The 20,558-nt window shown below is 38.8% G+C and overlaps 1 protein-coding gene across 3 annotated transcripts in view; it reads right to left on the reverse strand.

The window, feature by feature from the left end:
* Positions 1-20,558, reverse strand: part of TRAK1 (trafficking kinesin protein 1) — a 74,110-nt gene that overhangs the window by 17,573 nt on the left and 35,979 nt on the right. For all 3 annotated transcript variants that reach the window (XM_065398585.1, XM_065398584.1, XM_065398586.1), the window contains 9 exons: positions 17,960-18,060; positions 16,954-17,062; positions 15,494-15,572; positions 13,599-13,729; positions 10,467-10,541; positions 9,475-9,612; positions 8,094-8,170; positions 5,006-5,242; positions 4,007-4,323 (listed from right to left, as the gene is read on the reverse strand). In XM_065398585.1, the coding sequence (XP_065254657.1) occupies positions 4,007-4,323; positions 5,006-5,242; positions 8,094-8,170; positions 9,475-9,612; positions 10,467-10,541; positions 13,599-13,729; positions 15,494-15,572; positions 16,954-17,062; positions 17,960-18,060 (1,264 nt within the window). The remainder of the gene's footprint in view (positions 1-4,006; positions 4,324-5,005; positions 5,243-8,093; positions 8,171-9,474; positions 9,613-10,466; positions 10,542-13,598; positions 13,730-15,493; positions 15,573-16,953; positions 17,063-17,959; positions 18,061-20,558) is intronic.

Raw genomic sequence — 20,558 nt, forward strand, 5'->3', positions numbered from 1 at the left:
CTCTGATCAGCCCACATCAATTACTCTTTTATAATGTATAGAAAAAAATGGAGGTAATTTGCTTCAGATCCCATGCTGGTGACATACTTGAGAACATTCCTGTTCACACAAGCAAGAAAATTATTCAATTCTTCTTATCAGAACATGATGTTTATTCAATGTGATACAGTGCAATAAATAGTGTGTTTGGTTTCAAGGTGGTACTTAAGACTATCAATTTTCAGTTACTTGGTCTTCTACATGAAAAACGGACCATAATATTGTGGAGGGGTTGTCTTAGATGAATTAATGTCATGTGTCTGAAAATACCCACAGAGTAAATTATTACTTTACATCAATAACAACAAACTACATAAAATATATTTTGGATAGTAACTGGACTTTTGGGAACAGTGACTGTAAAAAGAATGGGCCATATTTATTCTTGGTTTAGCACTACTGAAATAAATGAGTTGTCCCAGGAATGAATCTAGCCCACTGTGTTTTGAAATCAACATTTTCAGCTTGTATCACAGAAAAAATCAATAATAGAATCATTCAAGTACACCTCTACCCCGATATAACGCGACCCAATATAACATGAATTCGGATATAATGCGGTAAAGCAGCGCTCCGGGGAGGCGGGGCTGTGCACTCCGGTGGATCAAAGCAAGTTCAATATAACGCCTAGAACGCAGTAAGATTTTTTGGCTCCCGAGGACAGTGTTATATCGGGGTAGAGGTGTATTGCTGTACAGACAAAGATACGCATGTTAGATTAAACTGACCCTGGTACAGAGGGCCAGCAAAATGCTTATGCTCTAGCTAAGTCTCTCGTTTGATGGAACTAAGTTGCACACTGGCCTTGGGGTGGCCCTCTGCACTAGGGTGAATGTGACCATTTGAAAATAAATAGTTTATGGACAAAGAAAAGTAATGTTTTCTGCCCAATATTTATTACTGTGCTGTTCCATATCAGTTTATCTTTGTGCAGACTCTCTTGCAAGAGATGGATAATAGAGGTGTTCAAATATTAGTGTGTCTTTTATTAAAAGCCACAAACACCCTACAGGATGTTTCAGAAAGCAAATGACAGAAACCAAAATCTCTCTTAACGTGCTATTGTACAATTCTATACAGTTGACTCCTTGACTCCTATTCACTCCTTATGTTAAAACTTTTGAAGAGAAATACCCTTTTCACTTCAGACCTCACCAAAATCCACATCTTGTAGCAACTTTGTAGAAAGAAAGCAGTCAGTGGGCAAAATGAGATTTTTGCCATGGTGATATATTCACCCCCGACAACTTTACTTTCATTCCAAACCCTCGTGTTTCTATTTGCAATGTATACTATCACAGCATATTTCAGAAATCATGAAAGTCAAAGCCAGGTAAACTTCACTGCACACAGGAGGAAGTTTCAGCTACATCTGCATTGTGATGTGCTACACAGTGGTATGTTGTATCTCCTTCATTATACGTTTTTTAAAAAGTGAAAAGTAATAATGTTCTGGATTTAATTTTTTTTTCCTGAAAAATTATTGCAAATGCAGAAGGCAACATAGCTTTTCTCTTATAGTCAGATATAGGGAAAGCAATAAAAATGCAGAAAATTGTTTTAAGACTCATCCATCATTCAAAAACAATGAGCGTGGAAAGCAGTGCTGCTTTAAGAAGTGTCTGCTACACCAAATTCTTGTAAATTATAAATTATCAGAAGGAAAATCAGAGTAAGTGGAACTATGGAGTAGAACAATTAGACTGCAGAATCACTGAGGAGAACTGAAATTTTATTTGCTTTATTCACATGCGTAACTGTTCACGAATTTATTGTGGAAGATCAAAGCTGAGAAGCAATTTGATCTGTGTACTGTGTGGGCCAAGGGAAGGTGGCACATGAAGGTGCCATCACTGATAGATGGATAATGAATGACTGAGCCATGAGTGCATACTTTCAGTGGATTTGTGGAGTTACACATGGCACTTATGGTGCAAGATGCTATGGATACAGAAAACTAAGGAAACTGGATTAAGAAAAAAAAAAAAGATGAACCAAAAACGAACAATCTGATGCAATGCAAAGAGATAGTCCCACTATTGTCTAAACGTGTAACAAAGCCACTTTTCCCTTTTTAACCATACCTGATTAAAGGGAAGAGGAGAATGGGAATAATGTCTTCACCACTAAGTGTAATCCACTATTTCTTTTACTATGATTTACAACACTGTTTCAAAGGAATAGAAATCACCTAAATTTGAAGTGGATTAACAAAGCATTGACTGTAATTTGTTTGGATTTCTATGGCACATATACCCTTAAGATATAAAAACACTAATAATTACTGAATAACAAAACTCGGTAAAGATATAGTGAATTACACTTATGTTAGGCAGGGAAAAAATATTCAATACTTATTTGCTCCACAATAATGATCCAATTTTTTTTCTAAATTTAAGAAAAAAATGTAAAGGAGAAGAATCTGATCTGAATGGTAGATGGAATCACAATCACTTATTTTTTAAAAGATGGTATATCATTAAAATTAGAAAATGGACAGAGATATAAGCACATGTTACTAGTGGACTGTGAAAAATGTGCTGAAAATGATCAAGAAATTTCAAGGGAAAGACAATGATCTGGTAAGAACAATACCCCTTCCCTGCTCCCCTCACAGCATGCTCCCCCACAAAGAAGAACATGGAGCAAGTCTGAGAAAATTAAAAAGACAGACAGATAGAAAGATCATGAAGACTGAAAGAGTTTATTGAAGGAAAAAGCAAGGATATAGCTGGATGACAGAAACCCATTACAATGTTAGCAACCAATATATGTGTTTAGTGAAATTTGAACATCCCTTTTCTAAAAGCAATACAAGAACTTAAAATGGTTACTACATGAAAGCAATCATGAAAACAGAAATGATACCACATAAAAAGAGGACACGTTAAGTACTATGGCTAGAGCGTCATCTGAGTAGGTGCAGGATGACAATTTCTTCCCGGAAAAAAATAAGCTTTATCTCCATTGAAAATAATCATGAGAAATGCTCTGTCTGAGAAATGCTGCTTGAAGATTCATTAATTTTATTTTTAAAGGAAATGCTGCAAGTTCACTGGTGAAATTAAAACATGCATGGACCATTCCATGAAATAGTAAAGCTCCGTAAAAAACAAAAACCACGAAAATAAAGAACAAAAACACTAAGCAGAAGGGAGGCTCCTAACAGGATTTACATAATTGCACACATGAAATCACACTATGGCAAAACAGCTGATGAAAACTGAAAGCATTCAATAGAGCCAGGCACACACAACACATCGATGGAAACGTGCTTTAAGCCCTGAAAAGCAACAGCACTGATACTCTAGTCCTGAGTACAGACCACCAATTACCTTGCTTTGTTTTGTGATGGGGAGAAATACAAGAAGCATGGCTGAGATCTAACAAGTCATTTACATGTGAGACCAAAGCTTTTACAGTTTTTGAATTCAGGTCCAGAGGTAAAAAAGTTGAGACTCAATCCTGAAAACAAACACTTACTTACTCATGTCAGTAGTTCCATCAAAACCAACAGGACTACCCGTGAGAATAAAAATATTAACATGCATACCTGTTTTCAGGATTGGGTCTGATGCTCCCCAGGTTTGTTCTGATAAATTTAGATACTTTCACAACTCCCCTGCACCCCCCAATACTTATGCATACATGATGTGCATGAAACATTATTAGTAGGATTCAATTATATTCAGTTATATGATGGCTCTACTGAAGTATTTTTGAACTATGTGTTCTTGACTATACTCTGTGTGGTGTGGTTTATTTGTTTTTATGCAATGCACCTTCTTTTAAGGCTTATGGGGAAATTTATTTTAGTTTTAAAAGAGTTCAAACCAACAACGAGGATGACTATCTCTAAAGTAAAAAGAGTATGTATTACAGAGATTTCCTGCTTTCCGGTGATGGATAAGAGACCACAGAGAGTCACTAAGAAGAACAGATAAAGGCCGAGGCCCTTTATTATCACCTTCAAGGGGCTTCACAATCTGAAGCTTCTCTGGCAGGTAGGAGCGACTGCTGATGGACATTCCTGAATATCCAGTGAATTCTGAAAACCTGGAGTGAGTTCCCAATGACATGATGCTCTCTGTTGGTGTAATGGAACCACTATGGAGTTCACCCTTCTCCGCCAGTTCCCGCAACTTCCTCTCCTGCTCTTCTTCAAAAAACCTCCGCTCTGAGAGGTAATTCTCTCGCCGAAGGGACAGCCTTCGAAGAGCTGTCTCCAAGTCACTAGAACCAGGTGTCCCTGGAGTTCCAGGCTTCTTATTCTTGTCTTCATTTCTAAACACAACAGGGGGAAAAAAGAAAGAAAAAAGCTTAAAACAGCTTAAAATTCATCTACTATTTCCCAGGCATTCAACCACCACCAGTTTTACACTTGTCACATCTCAAAATATGCTAGTCTTACAGTGAAGTCTGAGAGGACACACTTGTCTTGTCTTTAAAATGGTTTCCAATTCTGCATACACTTGTTTTGTGAACTGTTTTAATAATAAGCATTTTACTAGAAAGTATGCTCTGTGTTGTAAAGCATACTGGGGAAAAACAAATATTGAATGAAAAGCAAGGCCCTGACTAGTTTAACTTACAAGTTTTTATAAGTCACCTTCACCTTCTTTAGGATCAAGAGAGTTAGCTGTAACTGCATGTAGAACAAACCTCTCACATGTTAATTCAAACTGGTCAAATATCATTTGTTAAGAATGTTGGCTTGCATTTTCAAAAGTGACTAGTCATTTTAGATGCCTCATTCTGTTGCACTGAAAATCAGGCTCCCTTTATCATGCTGTCTCAAGTTGAGTGCTCAAACATTGATGCACACCATCTGGTAACTTTATAAAATGTAGGCCATTATGTTAACTGTGACAAATGATTTAAAGGGAAGAGAGATAAACATTAAAATGCTTTGCCTGCCTCATATATATTAGAAAACAATAGTGCAGCCTAGCTAGGTAATACTGACCCAATGTCAGAGGATTCTGTTTCTAGAATGATGCTATTGGTCTTGTTGTCTATCACATTGTTGGAGATGTCTCCCCCATAGAAACTGGAACGTGGAGTGCTGGTACAGCTAGAAATTACTGAGTTCATTGCAGAAGACTGGTTAGATCCTGGGATATTCATTGGAGATGGAGTCAGGGATCTCTGCTTGACAACCTGGTTTATGTTTCTCACAGTCTCAAAGACCCGCTTCTGGTGACTGATAAAATACACGGACAGTCAGTAACCACAACACCAAGAAAAACTGTGCCTTAAAACACTGAATATCAGAGAAACAGGAATGGATCAGTACTCATCAATTACATCACAGTTACATATCCAGTCTTGACACCTTTCCTAACATACTTTGGGTCTTATACTTGCAATAGTCAAGTTTCCAAAACATGATTTGTGCCAAAACAACATTCAAGCCAAACCATGTAACATTCTCTCATAAATTCTGAAGTACAATTCAATTTTGAAACATTAGGTCTTGGTCTATTGTAACCTTGTCTTTTTTTTAAATAGTCAGTTTATTTCATATGCAGGAAGAGGATGCAGCAAGTCAGGAGAGAGATGCTGTCTAGGCTGGTAAGCTTCAATTCTGACTTACTTTTAAAGTTCTCTCTCTCTTTTTCCATAGTCCTCCTGACTTTATAACTGTTTTCATTCAAGAGTAAAATAAGGGGGGAAGTTTTGAGAGATTAAAAAAATAAACCTGTTCTACCGCAGGTGGCATGTCACAGGAGGCCCCACCGCATGGTTCAACCAGCACTCAGACTACACACTTATAGAGCCCCCCCTTCATCCCCTCCCACACCCCAAGCTTCCATTTTCCACAGTTAGATTGCAAGGGTATAATAATTAATCAGGAGATTCACATGAGCTCTTTGTTATGATTCATATTTGTTTGTCCAATTGGTGAGTATTGAACAGCTGTGTCCTTAGTGCAGAAGCTCTACAATAACATGCCTTAAGTATCTCACAAAACTGTGAGTACCCCTAAAATAGCGTGAGGTTGTCCAAGAGGATTTTTTGCCTTTTTTTGTTCACTATTAACAAGGGCAAACATACAACAGAGGGAATGTAAAAAGACAGAGTGGATAATACAGATAATATTTCACTGACAAATAGCTGGAGGGGGTTGGTAGTGGTGGCACAAAACATTAATTACATGCAGTAAGAATCTGTGGATGAAGTAGTACATTAAATAAGACCTACACACTTATTTGGGGGGGGGGTGTCATCTATACTAATGGAGCTTGAGTCTCTTTTCATTCAGACAAACGTAAGTCAGGCCTCAATGGAGTTACATCAGTGTGTGGGAAGAATCAGGTCCCATGGAGTTTGTATGAGAAACACGTGACTTCATTTTGTTCAAGCTTCATTTGTGCTTATAGGCTCAGACTCAAAGTGCACTTAAAATACTTGAAATTAAGTGTTCTGTTGAATCAGGGCTTCATCTTCCACCATCTCTCCCTTCTTTGGAGAGCTCAGGCTAAGTCAGGATACAGATCTATCAGGTTCTCCTAATTAACATTAGTTTACTTCAAATTACCTCACCTATTTATAAAAATGTAGGCTGGTTAAATTTGGTGCAGATTATATACAATTTACATCAGTTGACAAGGCCTTTTCTTTTCTGCCAAGTGGTACCAACCTTGGTCTACAATGGATTTAGGCTCTGGAATGAACAACAGTGCTGCACTCACCTCACGTCAAACCAAAATCTTGTTTACAGTTGGGAATTTTAGCTAAATATATTGTCACTACTGCTACCACTCTTAACAGGTTTAATGGATGTGGGAGGGAAAAATGCCAGAATGTGCTGAGGCCTTGTCTACATGAAGACTCTCACTTGAGATGCGCAATCGGTCAGCACACTGATGGGAATTTCTGCTATTAGTCCCTAGTGAAGAGAGGGGCCCAAGTGACTCACCCCAAATCATTACTCAGGCAAGTCTAACAGGGTAACAGTTCAAGATTATCCCTTTCACTCCCTGTCTCAGTATACACATTTCCATCACATGAGAATTAAAGCAATAATTTCAGGGGGAAATATATCATTAAAAGCTCACATCTGGTCATACCTTCCTTCAGGGGGACCTACAAAAAAAACAAGCAGGCAATAGGTTTCCACTCCTGCCCGTGCCCAATGATTATGGGCAAGACACCAAACATTTCCTTCCAAACCTCCAATTTAGCTATTTACTCTCATCTTCCACAAGACCAACAAAGAGAAGTTTACAAGAACTCTTAAGGCAAATTTACATAGCAGATTTTACAGTGCCAGGTGGCAGTGTTATTAAACACTTTGGTCTTGCCTATGTAGATGAGACCAAAGAATGTTGCAACCTTTTAACCTGATCTGTAGAAATCTGTGAAGTGGTTTTAACACAATTTAAATCAGGTCTACACAGGCAAGCCCAAACTGTATTATAATGCGCCAGGTCACCTAAAGTGTTCTATCAAATGGCATGTTTGTATCTATTGTATTAAAAAGGCTCTTATAGTGCAGGGCCCTTGTAAACTTCACATTTAGAATGAAACAGGAAAATGAGGAAACATGTTAAATGCACCCATTCAAAACGCATGGCACAACTGACAAGTCATGCTTTCAGCCTGCATCCTTTCTGGAGAAAAAATGATTTCATGGCTCCATGTTTCATTAAAAGACTGCCTTATTTTTAAATTTCTCTTTTTTAAATATAGGTTTAGCACTACTGAAAAATGTAAGACAGCAAAATTGAAGATGAGAGTCCTTTATCCACAACAGTGAAAGCTTCCCCAAACCACAATGTCAATGTTCCTCAACCCTGGGATGAGAGGGCAGCTCAGCTTCCAGGCCTACTGTCTTTTCTTGGAAAAACAAGCAAGCATCTACAGCGATGACAATTTTTGTGATGTGGACAGCAGTTCTACTAGGAACTGGATTTTGAAAGATTCTTCATTTCACCCTGGGGTCATTATTCTTCTATCAAATGGTAATACATTTTGGATACAATCAACTGCATCAACTTTTTTTTTTTTTTTTAAACACAGAATATAGGAGCCAATTGTATTGATCCTACGTTACGTCAGGAGAGTCTGGTTCATCCAGCTGCAGTTCTTTTCGCATTGATCCTTCTATCTCTGCTGCCAAAGAGTCCTATCAAAAACAAACAAACTCTTGTCATATCATGACATTAATATTCCCACAATTTAGTAATATTTCTAGATTTCTATCAAGAAAAGAAGTTCTAAAATTAAAAACAGATTTCAGTGTTGGGAGACTAAGCAAAAAATACGAATGGCCGATGTAATAACAAATAATAATTACTATTTGTACTTCTATAGTGCCTACCATAGGATGAGTGCTTTACAAACATTATTGCAAATGGCATCACAACACCACTGCAAGGTAGAGAAGATGAGAAGGAAATGGAGGTACAGGGAGGTTAAGTGACTTGCTCAAAGATGCCAAGAAAATGTATGTGTATAGGTGATAACAGAACCTACATCTCCTGACTTCCAGTCCTGTATTTCTGGCATAAAATCATGCTTCCCTTCATGTACAAGTCATTACATATTTAATAGTAGAGTGGGTGGGTTTCCCCCCCACTTTTTCTTTCACACACTAAAACTAGAATACAGTCATAGGTTTTCTTTTTTTAATGTACTGCTTATAAAATTGTAATGACTACCTTGGCACAGTGTGTTTCCAAGATTATTAGTGTCTCAGCAGTGTTTAAAAGCTCTGGGCTGCACTTTGGGCCATCAAGTCTTTACAACTGGATACTAATCCCCTGAAATGGACCAAATTTTTATTATTGCTTAGTTAAATGCTAGTAAGTCCCCAGGTCCATTAAATGCTTAACATCCAACATCCTAAGTGACTTTCTTTTCCCTGACCAATTAATCATTTGAAAAAAAAAAATTAACAAAGTATACAACTCCTTCTTAGCTCATGCATTTCACAAGCAGCTACCAGCTGCATCTGTACAATAACCAGTTGTATTTGAGGAGACCTGGATCTTAAATGTGTTTTAAATTGGCCCATACTGGATATTAAAAAGGGAATGTAAGAAAAGCAAACTACAAACTTCACTGGGGATCTGCTATGAGTGTACGAAGATGCTCTAGTCACAAGAAGTTTTTTATTGCTCTCTCTCGACAGTGGGAAATGGAGAAACAGTGAGAAATGGAGAAAATGACAGAGCCAGATTCTGCTGCTTAGTTACACTGGTGTAACTTTCACACATTTTCACTGCAGTCATTCGGTAAATCTGTGCCACTGACATCAATGGAATTACTTCAGAGATCCATACCAGTGTAGCAGAGCAAAATTGCTCTGGAAAATTTTTATGTAGTATTTTTTTCATTATTTGTATTGTAGTAGCGCTTTGAGGTTTCACGCTGATCATAAATCCATTACGCTTGGCACTGTACAAGCACATTTAAACATCTTCTCACCATGGGGAAGAGGCCTAGCGAGTGGTAGCGACGTGATATGGCATTTGGCATCGTCTTGTTCCGAAGGTTCTTCAGCTCCTCCTGCGCCTCATGAAGCATTTCCATGCACTCTGCATACTTGTCTTCCAGCTCCCGCAACTGTAACAAGCATAGTCAGAAAGATTCCAACACACTGTGGGCCGCACAATTGCCCTGCAAGTGCCACAATTACTTTAACTACTGGGGGTGGGAAACTGTTTAAAAAGAGAACAAATGCTGTATTTATACGTAAATTGCAATAACTAGATATTATTATTTGTGCATATGAAATGAATATGCAACAAGTATAGCAACTATAATGGCAAAAACTATAAGAGATAAAGAACATTTTAATGAGATTTTTAGTGTTCTAAAGTATTTAGACACAATCTTAAATCAAGGCCACTCTAAGACAGTTTTCCATAACTACTTACATTATATGTTAATCTAATATTTAAATAGTCTCCTTTAGCTTTTTTTTTTTTTTTAATATATACACACTTTTTGTATGTGAATGTAGTGCCCATGAGAGGTAACTGATCGACAATTTTGGATTGTTCTTTGTGAGTAAAGTAAATGCAAATTTCCCCAGGTTGTCCCTCACTCTGCTAACAGGCCTACCCCATAACCTAAAGGTGCCAACCATAACAGGTGCAGAAGTTAGTTATACCTCCTACCCCATTTCAATCCTTGTTTTCCCGAGATGGCTAACAAGATCGCCATTTCATGTCAATTGTGTGTGCTCGCGGACACACTTGTACATATGTTTATGGGAACAGGGACCTGTCTGAGAGGAATACATTGCTGCATCGAGAAATGGACTGGGACCAAGAACTCATTTCACATAGACCAGTCATGAGGGGCCAAAAGCTTTTTTTGTCATTAGCAGTCTTGGTTGGATTAAACTGGTAATTTAGAAGTGAAAAGCTGCTGTCCTATTACCAAATCATTCTAGTATTACCCATGATACTTACTTCTGCCGTGAGCTGACGCTGGGCATCTTTAGCTGCTCCCAAATGCTGGACAAGTTCTTCATTTTCGACTGCACACTAAAATACACCAAACAGTGGTAGACACACTAATACAATGATTACATGTTTTTTTCCAGGACAGTTCTTAATTATGTGAATAGTGAAATTCTCCCACTCTCCTTCTTGCGGGACATTTATATTATATATGTATCTGTATTGGCTAAACGGTCATGAGACTGCATCCACTATTAAAATATTTCTCTCCTCCCAAATTCACATCTAGGCTCTGGGAAATCAGTGGATATCCTCTATCTGAAACAGCTATGGTGAAATCCTACCCTGCTGAAATCAATGTCAGAATATCACCTCTAATTACACTGGTCTACAATTTTTGAGAAGTCGTCTGCTTCAGAGATAAAATGTGCTATTTATTATGTATTTTGATGTGTTGAATTCAAATATGACAATTAAAACAACTGATTGGCTTCTGTTTCTAAGATATTTAAGTTTTTACATTTTATGTCTATGTATATTGTGTAGATAGTAGAGTTTTAATCATAAATTGTAAACCTAGGTCTTTTCATGTGTTTATGGTTGCTTTACATGATAATATTTCACCTGTCCTGTTTATGTAACACTTTAAAAATCAGCAAAAGGGTTATATAAATAAAATTTATTATGAAACAAAAGGCAAAACACTATTATGTACATAGTTTAGTCCTATTCAGTGTCTACTCGGCGCTTCTTGGCTTGTCTCTTGTATTCATTAAATGGAGCATCTCTTGTCACTGTCCAGCAATAGTCTGCAAGCATTGATGGGCTCCATTTGCCCTGATAGCGTTTCTCCATTGTTGCAATGTCCTGGTGAAATCGCTCGCCGTGCTCGTCGCTCACTGCTCCGCAGTTCGGTGGAAAAAAATCTAGATGAGAGTGCAAAAAATGTATCTTTAGTGACATGTTGCAACCAAGGCTTTTGTATGCCTTGAGGAGGTTTTCCACCAACAACCTGTAGTTGTCTGCCTTGTTGTTTCCGAGAAAATTTATTGCCACTAACTGGAAGGCTTTCCATGCCGTCTTTTCCTTGCCACGCAGTGCATGGTCAAATGCATCATCTCGAAGAAGTTCACGAATCTGAGGACCAACAAAGACACCTTCCTTTATCTTAGCTTCACTTAACCTTGGAAATTTTCCTTGGAGGTACTTGAAAGCTGCTTGTGGTTTGTCAATGGCCTTGACAAAGTTCTTCATCAGACCCAGCTTGATGTGTAAGGGTGGTAACAAAATCTTCCTTGATTCAACAAGTGGTGGATGCTGAACACTTTTCCTCCCAGGCTCCAATGACTGTCGGAGTGGCCAATCTTTCTTGATGTAGTGGGAATCTCTTGCACGACTATCCCATTCGCAGAGAAAACAGCAGTACTTTGTGTATCCAGTCTGCAGACCAAGCAAGAGAGCAACAACCTTCAAATCGCCACAAAGCTGCCACTGATGTTGGTCATAGTTTATGCACCTCAAAAGTTGTTTCATGTTGTCATAGGTTTCCTTCATATGGACTGCATGACCAACTGGAATTGATGGCAAAACATTGTCATTATGCAGTAAAACAGCTTTAAGACTCGTCTTCGATGAATCAATGAACAGTTTCCACTCATCTGGATCGTGAACGATGTTGAGGGCTGCCATCACACCATCGATGTTGTTGCAGGCTACAAGATCACCTTCCATGAAGAAGAATGGGACAAGATCCTTTTGACGGTCACGGAACATGGAAACCCTAACATCACCTGCCAGGAGATTCCACTGCTGTAGTCTGGAGCCCAACAGCTCTGCCTTACTCTTGGGTAGTTCCAAATCCCTGACAAGGTCATTCAGTTCACCGTGTGTTATGAGGTGTGGTTCAGAGGAGGAGGATGGGAGAAAATGTGGGTCCTGTGTCATTGATGGTTCAGGACCAGAAGTTTCATCCTCTTCCTCGTCTGACTCAAGTGAGAATGATTCTGGTGCATCAGGAACCGGCAGTCCTTCTCCGTGGGGTACTGGGCGTATAGCTGATGGAATGTTTGGATAATGCACAGTCCACTTTTTCTTCTTTGACACACCTTTCCCAACTGGAGGCACCGTGCAGAAGTAACAATTGCTGGTATGATCTGTTGGCTCTCTCCAAATCATTGGCACTGCAAAAGGCATAGATTTCCTTTTCCTGTTCAACCACTGGCGAAGATTTGTTGCACGAGTGTTGCAGCATATGTGTGGGGCCCACCTCTTGTCCTGATCTCCAATTTTGCAGCCAAAATAAAGGTGATAGGCTTTCTTAACCATAGTGGTTATACTGCGCTTTTGTGATGCAAAAGTCACTTCACCACAAACATAGCAGAAGTTATCTGCACTGTTCACACAAGTACGAGGCATCTCTGCTCACTTTGGCTAAACAGAAATGTGTCCCTTTGCAAAATCAAACACTGACAAATAAGAGAGCACGACACTGTATGATTTCTAGAGCTGATATAGGGCAATTTGTTCAGCAGAGTGATATAAGCTTCGTTATGATTGCATCATCCATGACTTCTAGGAATAACATGATGCAATTCATATCATGTATGACGCAATACCAGCTTCAGATTGCATCATTCATTGTTTTGCCTAAAAAGCAAGTACTGTCCAAACCCAGTCATAGATTTATTCATAGATCCAGTCAAAGATGTATTTTAGTCATTTCTGGTTTAAATTGAGATCCCTTCCCTTTAAACTCACTTATCCTCCGCCATTCCCAAGTCAAGGGTCGTATATACTGACCCAATAGCATATCTTGAAAACTAGAGCCAATCAACAATTTTAAGCATCATTTTCGTTCTCAGTGACCCAGAATTAGTAAAGTTTGACTACATTTATTTCAGAAGCATTTTGGCTGTAGAGCAGTGTTACTCAAGATGAATTTAACCATTGTTTTTGATGCATTATATTTAATATGAAATGGGTAAATCAGGTATCCATATCTTTCTATAAGAAAAATCTTAAAGGCAGGTCTGCTTTTTACATTAAAAAATGACCATGCAAGAGATTTAAGTCAAACAAGACTGCCACACATGGGAGAGAAAGGAAAAGTTCCTATGGGGTGTAACAAACATTATTGCTTACAGATTTTGCCTTTTTCTGTAGATCAACTATCTGAGAAAGAAGATGGGTGATCTCTTCCTGTTGCCGGGCAGCATCTTCAGTTTTCTTTGCTAACTCCTCCGAGATACTGGAAATCTGGATGTTTGCATCCCCTTTAACAAGAGAGAAGCAATCACAACTCAACGCCCACTGTCTATAAAAAGAGGAACTTTCTGAAGAATGTTGCTTAATGCAGCAGAATCTTTTTCCAAAACACGGAAAGATACTTTCTCAAAAAGACATTAACAACAACAACAACATTAAAAAATATAGAGAACCGATGCTGCAATGTGGGCTGTATACCTGCTAACAAGATTTCCTATTGTGGGCAAAACTGACATCTTGCAAATACAGTGAAGATGGTGTACCAAGGCAGTATATTAAACTGTGATAGAAATAGTAAAGTTCAATAGTAAGATTCACTGTAAAATGTTTGCACATTGAAATGCACTGAAAATTCGAAACTTTCATTCTATTGCACTGTAACTGGGTTGCACTGTAACATTCAAACACGTTAAACAGCCAGGCCAAACCTATCTTTCTCAACAACAGAAAGATGGGTACATTAGATTAAATTGCAGCAAGAGATTTAGGTCAGACATTAGGAAGAACTTCCTGTCAGGGTTGTTAAAAACTGGAACAAATTACCTAAGGAGGTTGTGGAATTGCGATTATTGGAGCTTTTTAAGAACAGGTTAGTCAAACACCTGTCTGGTATGGTCTAGATCAGGGGTCAGCAACCTTTCAGAAGTGGGATGCCAAGTCTTCATTTATTCACTCTAATTTAAGGTTTCACGTGCCAGTAATACATTTTAACGTTTTTAGAAGGTCTCTCTCTATAAGTCTATATTATATAACTAAACTATTATTGTATGTAAAGTAAATAATAGTGCAGTGAGGTGAGCGGGGCCGGCGGCTGGTATCCCAGGCCGGCTGTGGGATGAACGGGGCCGGTGGCCAGGCCCCTGGCTGGCAGGGGGCTGGTGGCCGGAATCCCAGTCTGGCTGTGGGTTGAGCGGGGCCAGCAGCTGGTATCCCAGGCTGGCAGTGGGCTGAGCAGGGCCGGGACTCTGGCTGGCACAGGGCCAGTGGCCGGAACCCCAAACTGGCTGCGGGCTGAGCGGGGCCAGCAGCCGGTATCCCAGACCATCAGCGGGCTTGAAATTCTGCCAAGCCTACTAATAAATCATCTGAAAGTTTCCATCTCTTTCAATGCCTGATCATAAGGTCTTCATTGATGGCCCATATGGATACTGTAGATATATTCCAATGTTACATTTTAGTTCAAGGACTTGTACTTAAAGCTGAATTATCTTGACATTAAATGTGGTCTTAAGTGATGTAATTCCAATATGAAATGTGAAGCTGACAGGCTGAAAGATGGCTCTGCCTTTACTTTATGAAATAATGTATGAGAAAGGTAGAAAAGTGACAAGAATGCAGGGACTTTTAGTCTTTTGTTTCTCTTCTCATGACCAGTCTTAAAAGACAGACAGATAATACTTGTAAGGAAATGAAGGACCACAGGGTAAATGATTCATTTAAATGACTCATTTATGAATTTACAGCTCAACCTAAATATGGCTGAACACAATAATTACAGAGACAGGGTGGATGAGGTAATATCTTTTATCGGACCCACTTCTGTTAGTGATAAGAGGCAAGCTTTTGAGCTACACAGTGCTGTTCCTTAGGTCTGTTTCCCAGACCTGAGAAAGAGCTTTGTGTACCTCAAAAGCTTGCCTCTCTCACCAACAGAAGTTGGTCCAATAAAAGATATTATCTCACCCACCTTGTCTCTCTAATATCACCGACATGGCTACAACAACACTGAACACAATGTCAGATGTGAAAATGGAGAAAAAAAAAGGACATACTCAGCTCTTTCACACAGTCATTTACAAGCTGCTGTTCTTTCTCTTCGTAAGTAATTGTTTCAGTCTTCAGCTGACAGGCCTGTTCAAAAGGTCCACATCAAAATATGGCACATTAGCATCTTGGTTGTTTTCTAATCTGTTGTAGTGTTTCCATTTGCTTCAAAAAAGCAAATTCTTTTTTCAAATCGCAACTCCAGGAAAACAGTGAGAAAACCCCAACTCCCCTGGTCTCCCCTCAATCTCTAAAAAAAAGGGGCCAAAGGAACATTCAGCATCCACAGATTTGATGCAGAAATTTGCACCCACTAGGTGTCACTATTTTAACAGGAATGAAGATGACCGAAACCACATGCAAGGAGTGCACAATGTATAAATTGATCACCTGAACAGATACGTTTTGAGATCTCTAAAATAGATGAAGATATTACATGTTTAAATTAAACACTATATTTTACATTTCATCCAAAGCATTGGCTACGCAATTAGACTTAAGTGTAAAGTGTTCTTTTATAACCCCTGAAGCCAGAAGACTTTCACTTCCAGCCCCACCTTAATTACCCTCACAATACCCACAACATAATATTTACACTACTTATCTTCCCTGAGTGTTTTCATAATAAAGGTGAAGTAGACTGCACTTTGATCAAAACATATTTTATAAAAGAGTGACTTACATTTGTAATGGAAAGTTAATGAATTTGTGAATCTGAGAATGGTATTTCATCTAAACACCAATGAGAGTTCGCAAATTATAACATATCCCCAAATATTGTAAGTTCAAAAACTGCATTGAAAAAATCACAAATGTAATTACTTATCTGGTACGTGGCCGTCACAGTGAACATATATTAACTCTGACAGACTCCATCAACCCACATACATGTTTTTTATTCTTTTGAACAGTCCCAAAATAAAAGGAAAAATATGAATCCACAAAAAACAATGTTAAAATAATGTTAAAGGCCTGACTTGAAACCCACAAATTAAGGCCATTTAGAGTTTAAGGTAATACTGCCTCTCTCTATACTTAGGTAAGACATTTGTGCCTATTGCTAACACTGGTATGGGTTAAGGAACCTATGCCAACCTGCAGGTACAGCAAGGGTCAGCCATGTTCTAACACCATTTTTGTTTTCAGTCTGCGTGACCCTCTCAGGTTTTAGGCTATAATACTGTCCCCTAACACCGTTATAGAACTATGTTGTCCCCTCCACATGAAGCCTTTGCTCTGAATTTCCTGAAATGTATAGGTTTCAGTTGGACTTTTAACACTATTTTAAGATCAAAATTGGTGATCTGCTATATTACAAGGGGATCTGTTATGTAAGATAGCCCTCCCCTGTGAGGGTTTCCATTAAGAATATTTATTTAACAATCATCAGCAGAGCACTGGTTTTCAAAGGGAGAGGGAAGCAGGGCTGCAATTATTAAAAACAAAGTATACAAGGGAGTGATTTCACCTCTGATCTAAGCACAACATTCTCCTCTTCAAGGTCCTTAAGTTTCTTTTGAAGAGAATCCAAGTGAAAATAGTTCTGGATGGAGGAGGAAGACTCATTCCTCTTCAACCTGGTAACAGAACCATTAACATTTACTTTAGGCCCATTTTACTTGAAGCCTTGGAAATGACAAATGGGAAAAGGCTTAACAGAGGTCCCATAACAGCCAGAGCTGTGTGAAATTCAGACTTTTCACTTTAAGTTATTTGTGACAACACACATTTTCATCTCATTTTAAAAGTGAACATGACAATTTTCCTTATTTCTCCCACTTCCTGTGGGAAAGCTATTCATCCACAGATATTAGGAAGAAAGCAACCTTCACATGCAGACTTACAAAAAATAATATAATAGCTTCATGAATCACGTTGCACATGCTCCACCTGAATGCTGCAATAACTCTGCAGACAAGTGGACAAGGGCAGGCAGCCTCCTCAAAGTCTGCCGTGCTGCTCAGACAGGTAACTGTCCAGAGAAGACTGTAATCCATGTGTTATCCCCTCCCTCTGCTGTTAAACAGTGCGCAATATTTTAGCAATGCCTCAAGTCTTTGCCAGCCAAAGCAATGTGAGTATGGAGGTTAGTCTTCCATCACTTGGCCAGATTTTCCCCTGCAAACAGAAAGATGGTATGGTGGGGTGGTACATGCCAGGTGGCTCACTGATCCTGTGGGGTGGTCTATGCCAGCCCCAATGTGAGTTAGAGCAGCCTATGGTATCATATGCCACTGTCCTCCTGTCCTCCTTTTTCCTTCCCTCCCCACATTCGAATCAGTTCAGTTACTCCAATACAAACATTAACAAATGAAAATGTGCGGCGCAAGTTGAGGTTTAAGTTATGAATGTAGCTTTATTCCATTCAGGATTAATTTTGCCACCCTCAAGGGTATCAACACTGCTCTTAAACTTCCTGCTATTATCCCTGGAAGGTTCAGATTCAGGAAAAGTGAACTGATCTGATAACTTACGGTGTTGAGCAGATGGACTCTGGCTCACTTTCTTCAGCAGCACTGGTATAAAACTGAAGCAGCTCATCCTTCATGGACAGTTCATGGCGCAACTGAGAAACCTGAGCAAAAAAGAGCGTAAATCTATCACTTCCCTTCCAAGCACATTTATATTTTTAATAATTAAATCAATTTGTTTTCATCTTTCATATGTTTCCTTCAGACTAGTCAAGAGCCCACTGTACCACTCTGATGAATGGACTGGAAACAATTTTTACTTCTTGAAAAATCTTTAAACAGTCATTTGATTTTTTCCCCTTTTCTTTTTAAAGAAAGCAAGAATCCAATTACCCACTGCTATTAAAGGAAACAAGAGAGGCAAATGGTCTGTCTCATTTCACTCCATGAGTCTGATTCACCGTCCCAGGTTTACACCAACATTACTCCATTGATTTCAATGGAGTAAAGCAGTTGTAAATCAGGCCTAGCATTTCTTTTCTGCTGCATTTGACACAATAATTATAACCATCTCACTGGGACATGGTCCTGGCTACCATTATCCCTGCCTTTGTGACTTTCAGACTGGATTATCATAATTCTCTCCATATAGGGTTACCTTTGGACACCACTCAAGTTTTAGTTGGTGCAGAATGTAGCAGATCCACCGTTTAGTAGGTTTTGCCATAGGGTGCCATTACATCAGTGCTGCATAGACTGCAAAGAACTATTAGCTTCTGAGTGCACTTTGACTCTGAAAAGTGATTCTATAGAAGTGGTATCATAGAATCCCATGCTTATTATATCTTACTCTGTATCAAATGTGCTCATTTTAGGAATGAAAAGGTGTAGATTTTTTCTTCCTAATTGCCAGCTCTGCAGAAACAATCTAAAATCCAAAACCCATTTTATAAGTCCTCACTCAGATGAGAGGTCCACTAACCACGAGCAACAGTTTGCAGGATGAAGCCCATTATTTCTCCAACACTGTAGGACTAAGTATTTATTAACATGAAAACATCAATTATATCACATATTTTATTCATTAACTAGATAGAGATCATCTTATCTTTCATATGTTACCTTTTGCTCTAGTGGATTAAAAGTCTTATTTCAGAGTAGTATTTTCCCCCCTTCTGACTGTAAAAGAGGAAATGAAAACTAGCTCTGATGAAAAACAGTCTGGAAATGAGTGTGGTGGGCTCAACCCACCAAACACTGAGCTTTAGCAAACATCAAACACTTACTCAGGTGCAATATCTAGCAATTAAATGAAAATTACAAAGCTCTACTGTTTAAGAGTGACCATAAACTGCTGGTCACTGGGCTGACAGTCCCCGCGGAGGATGAGTTAGCTAGCACTGCATTAGCTGCTGCAGGAGCACACAACAGAGATGACTAGAACAGGAAAGAAGTTTAGGGTTAAATAAAGTAAATAGAATAACCCAGAATAACTAGGAAGAGCAAAAACCCAACAATCTCCTTCCACTCTATCCTAGACTGACAGTTCACTTTACTCTGGCTCTTAGATCAGATTTCAAAGCAGGCAGGATTAGGTTGTACGTGGTAATGTCATATTTCAGCAAAAGGACAGAAATTTTGATCTTGGAGCTGCAGCATCCTTAATTTTTAAACACTGCAACACAGCACTGGGTGGGCAGGCTTTACTTGGGAAGCTACACTCATTTGTGCTACCTAAAGGTTGAACAGTTATTTCTGCAGTCAACGCAATTTATAATCAAGAGAATTTGTCCAATACAACATTGAAGACTTTAGTAAAATACTTCCAAAACAGCAGGTACCCGGTGACTAAAGTGCACCGACATACAGTACAGCATTTTGCTTCAGTGCACTCACCTTTTGTTCTCTAGTGCCAAACAGTAGGTCTGAGTCTCAGTTTTCATAATTTAGTACTACTGGAAAGAGTTGTACAGGGTAGAAATTAGTAGCAATTAGATAAGACTGGGAAGGAAAGGGCTCTGTCCTCTTGACAAGGAAAAATGAAATTCAAACTGTTTTGAAGTGATCACACAAAAGCAGCTTGTTGCAGGTGAAGGAGACATTGGTATTTAAGAAGGGCAAGTAAGAGACAATATAAAGAGAAAAACTGGCCTGAAACATGTGGGTTAAAGTCACAGTTTTCATCAGAACATGATCAGAGTCTATTCCTCACAATGATATATAGGTTTGAAAATACAAAATCTACATGTTAATGTAAAGGCAACACGTGTATCAAATGAAGAGCCATGGAATAAACTGAGGATACATGATTGTGTGGCATAAAGACTATTAACGTGAATATGGAGTGGCTGCACTACTCATGAGTAAAGAAGCCAGGTCATCCCATAAAAGTGCCAATAAAATCTATATATCATACACCACCATCAGGTATGTTGTATATGTCATATGCTGCACTATTTTAGGAATGTTTAAAAGAAATTTATAGGGACTATATATTGTATCCCTCTGGCAAAGTCAGTTGCCTTAGTTATCATGACTCCCAACTGAACAGGGCTCAGGGGAAATATCAAAACCCACTAAAACGAACCTCAGATTTTCTACACACAAAAGTGTTATGACTTTAAACCTTAATATCATTGGTCCCACTGGGAAGCTGGCAATT

Source organism: Emys orbicularis, chromosome 2, assembly GCF_028017835.1.
Source record: "Emys orbicularis isolate rEmyOrb1 chromosome 2, rEmyOrb1.hap1, whole genome shotgun sequence".
Lineage (NCBI taxonomy): Eukaryota > Metazoa > Chordata > Testudines > Emydidae > Emys > Emys orbicularis.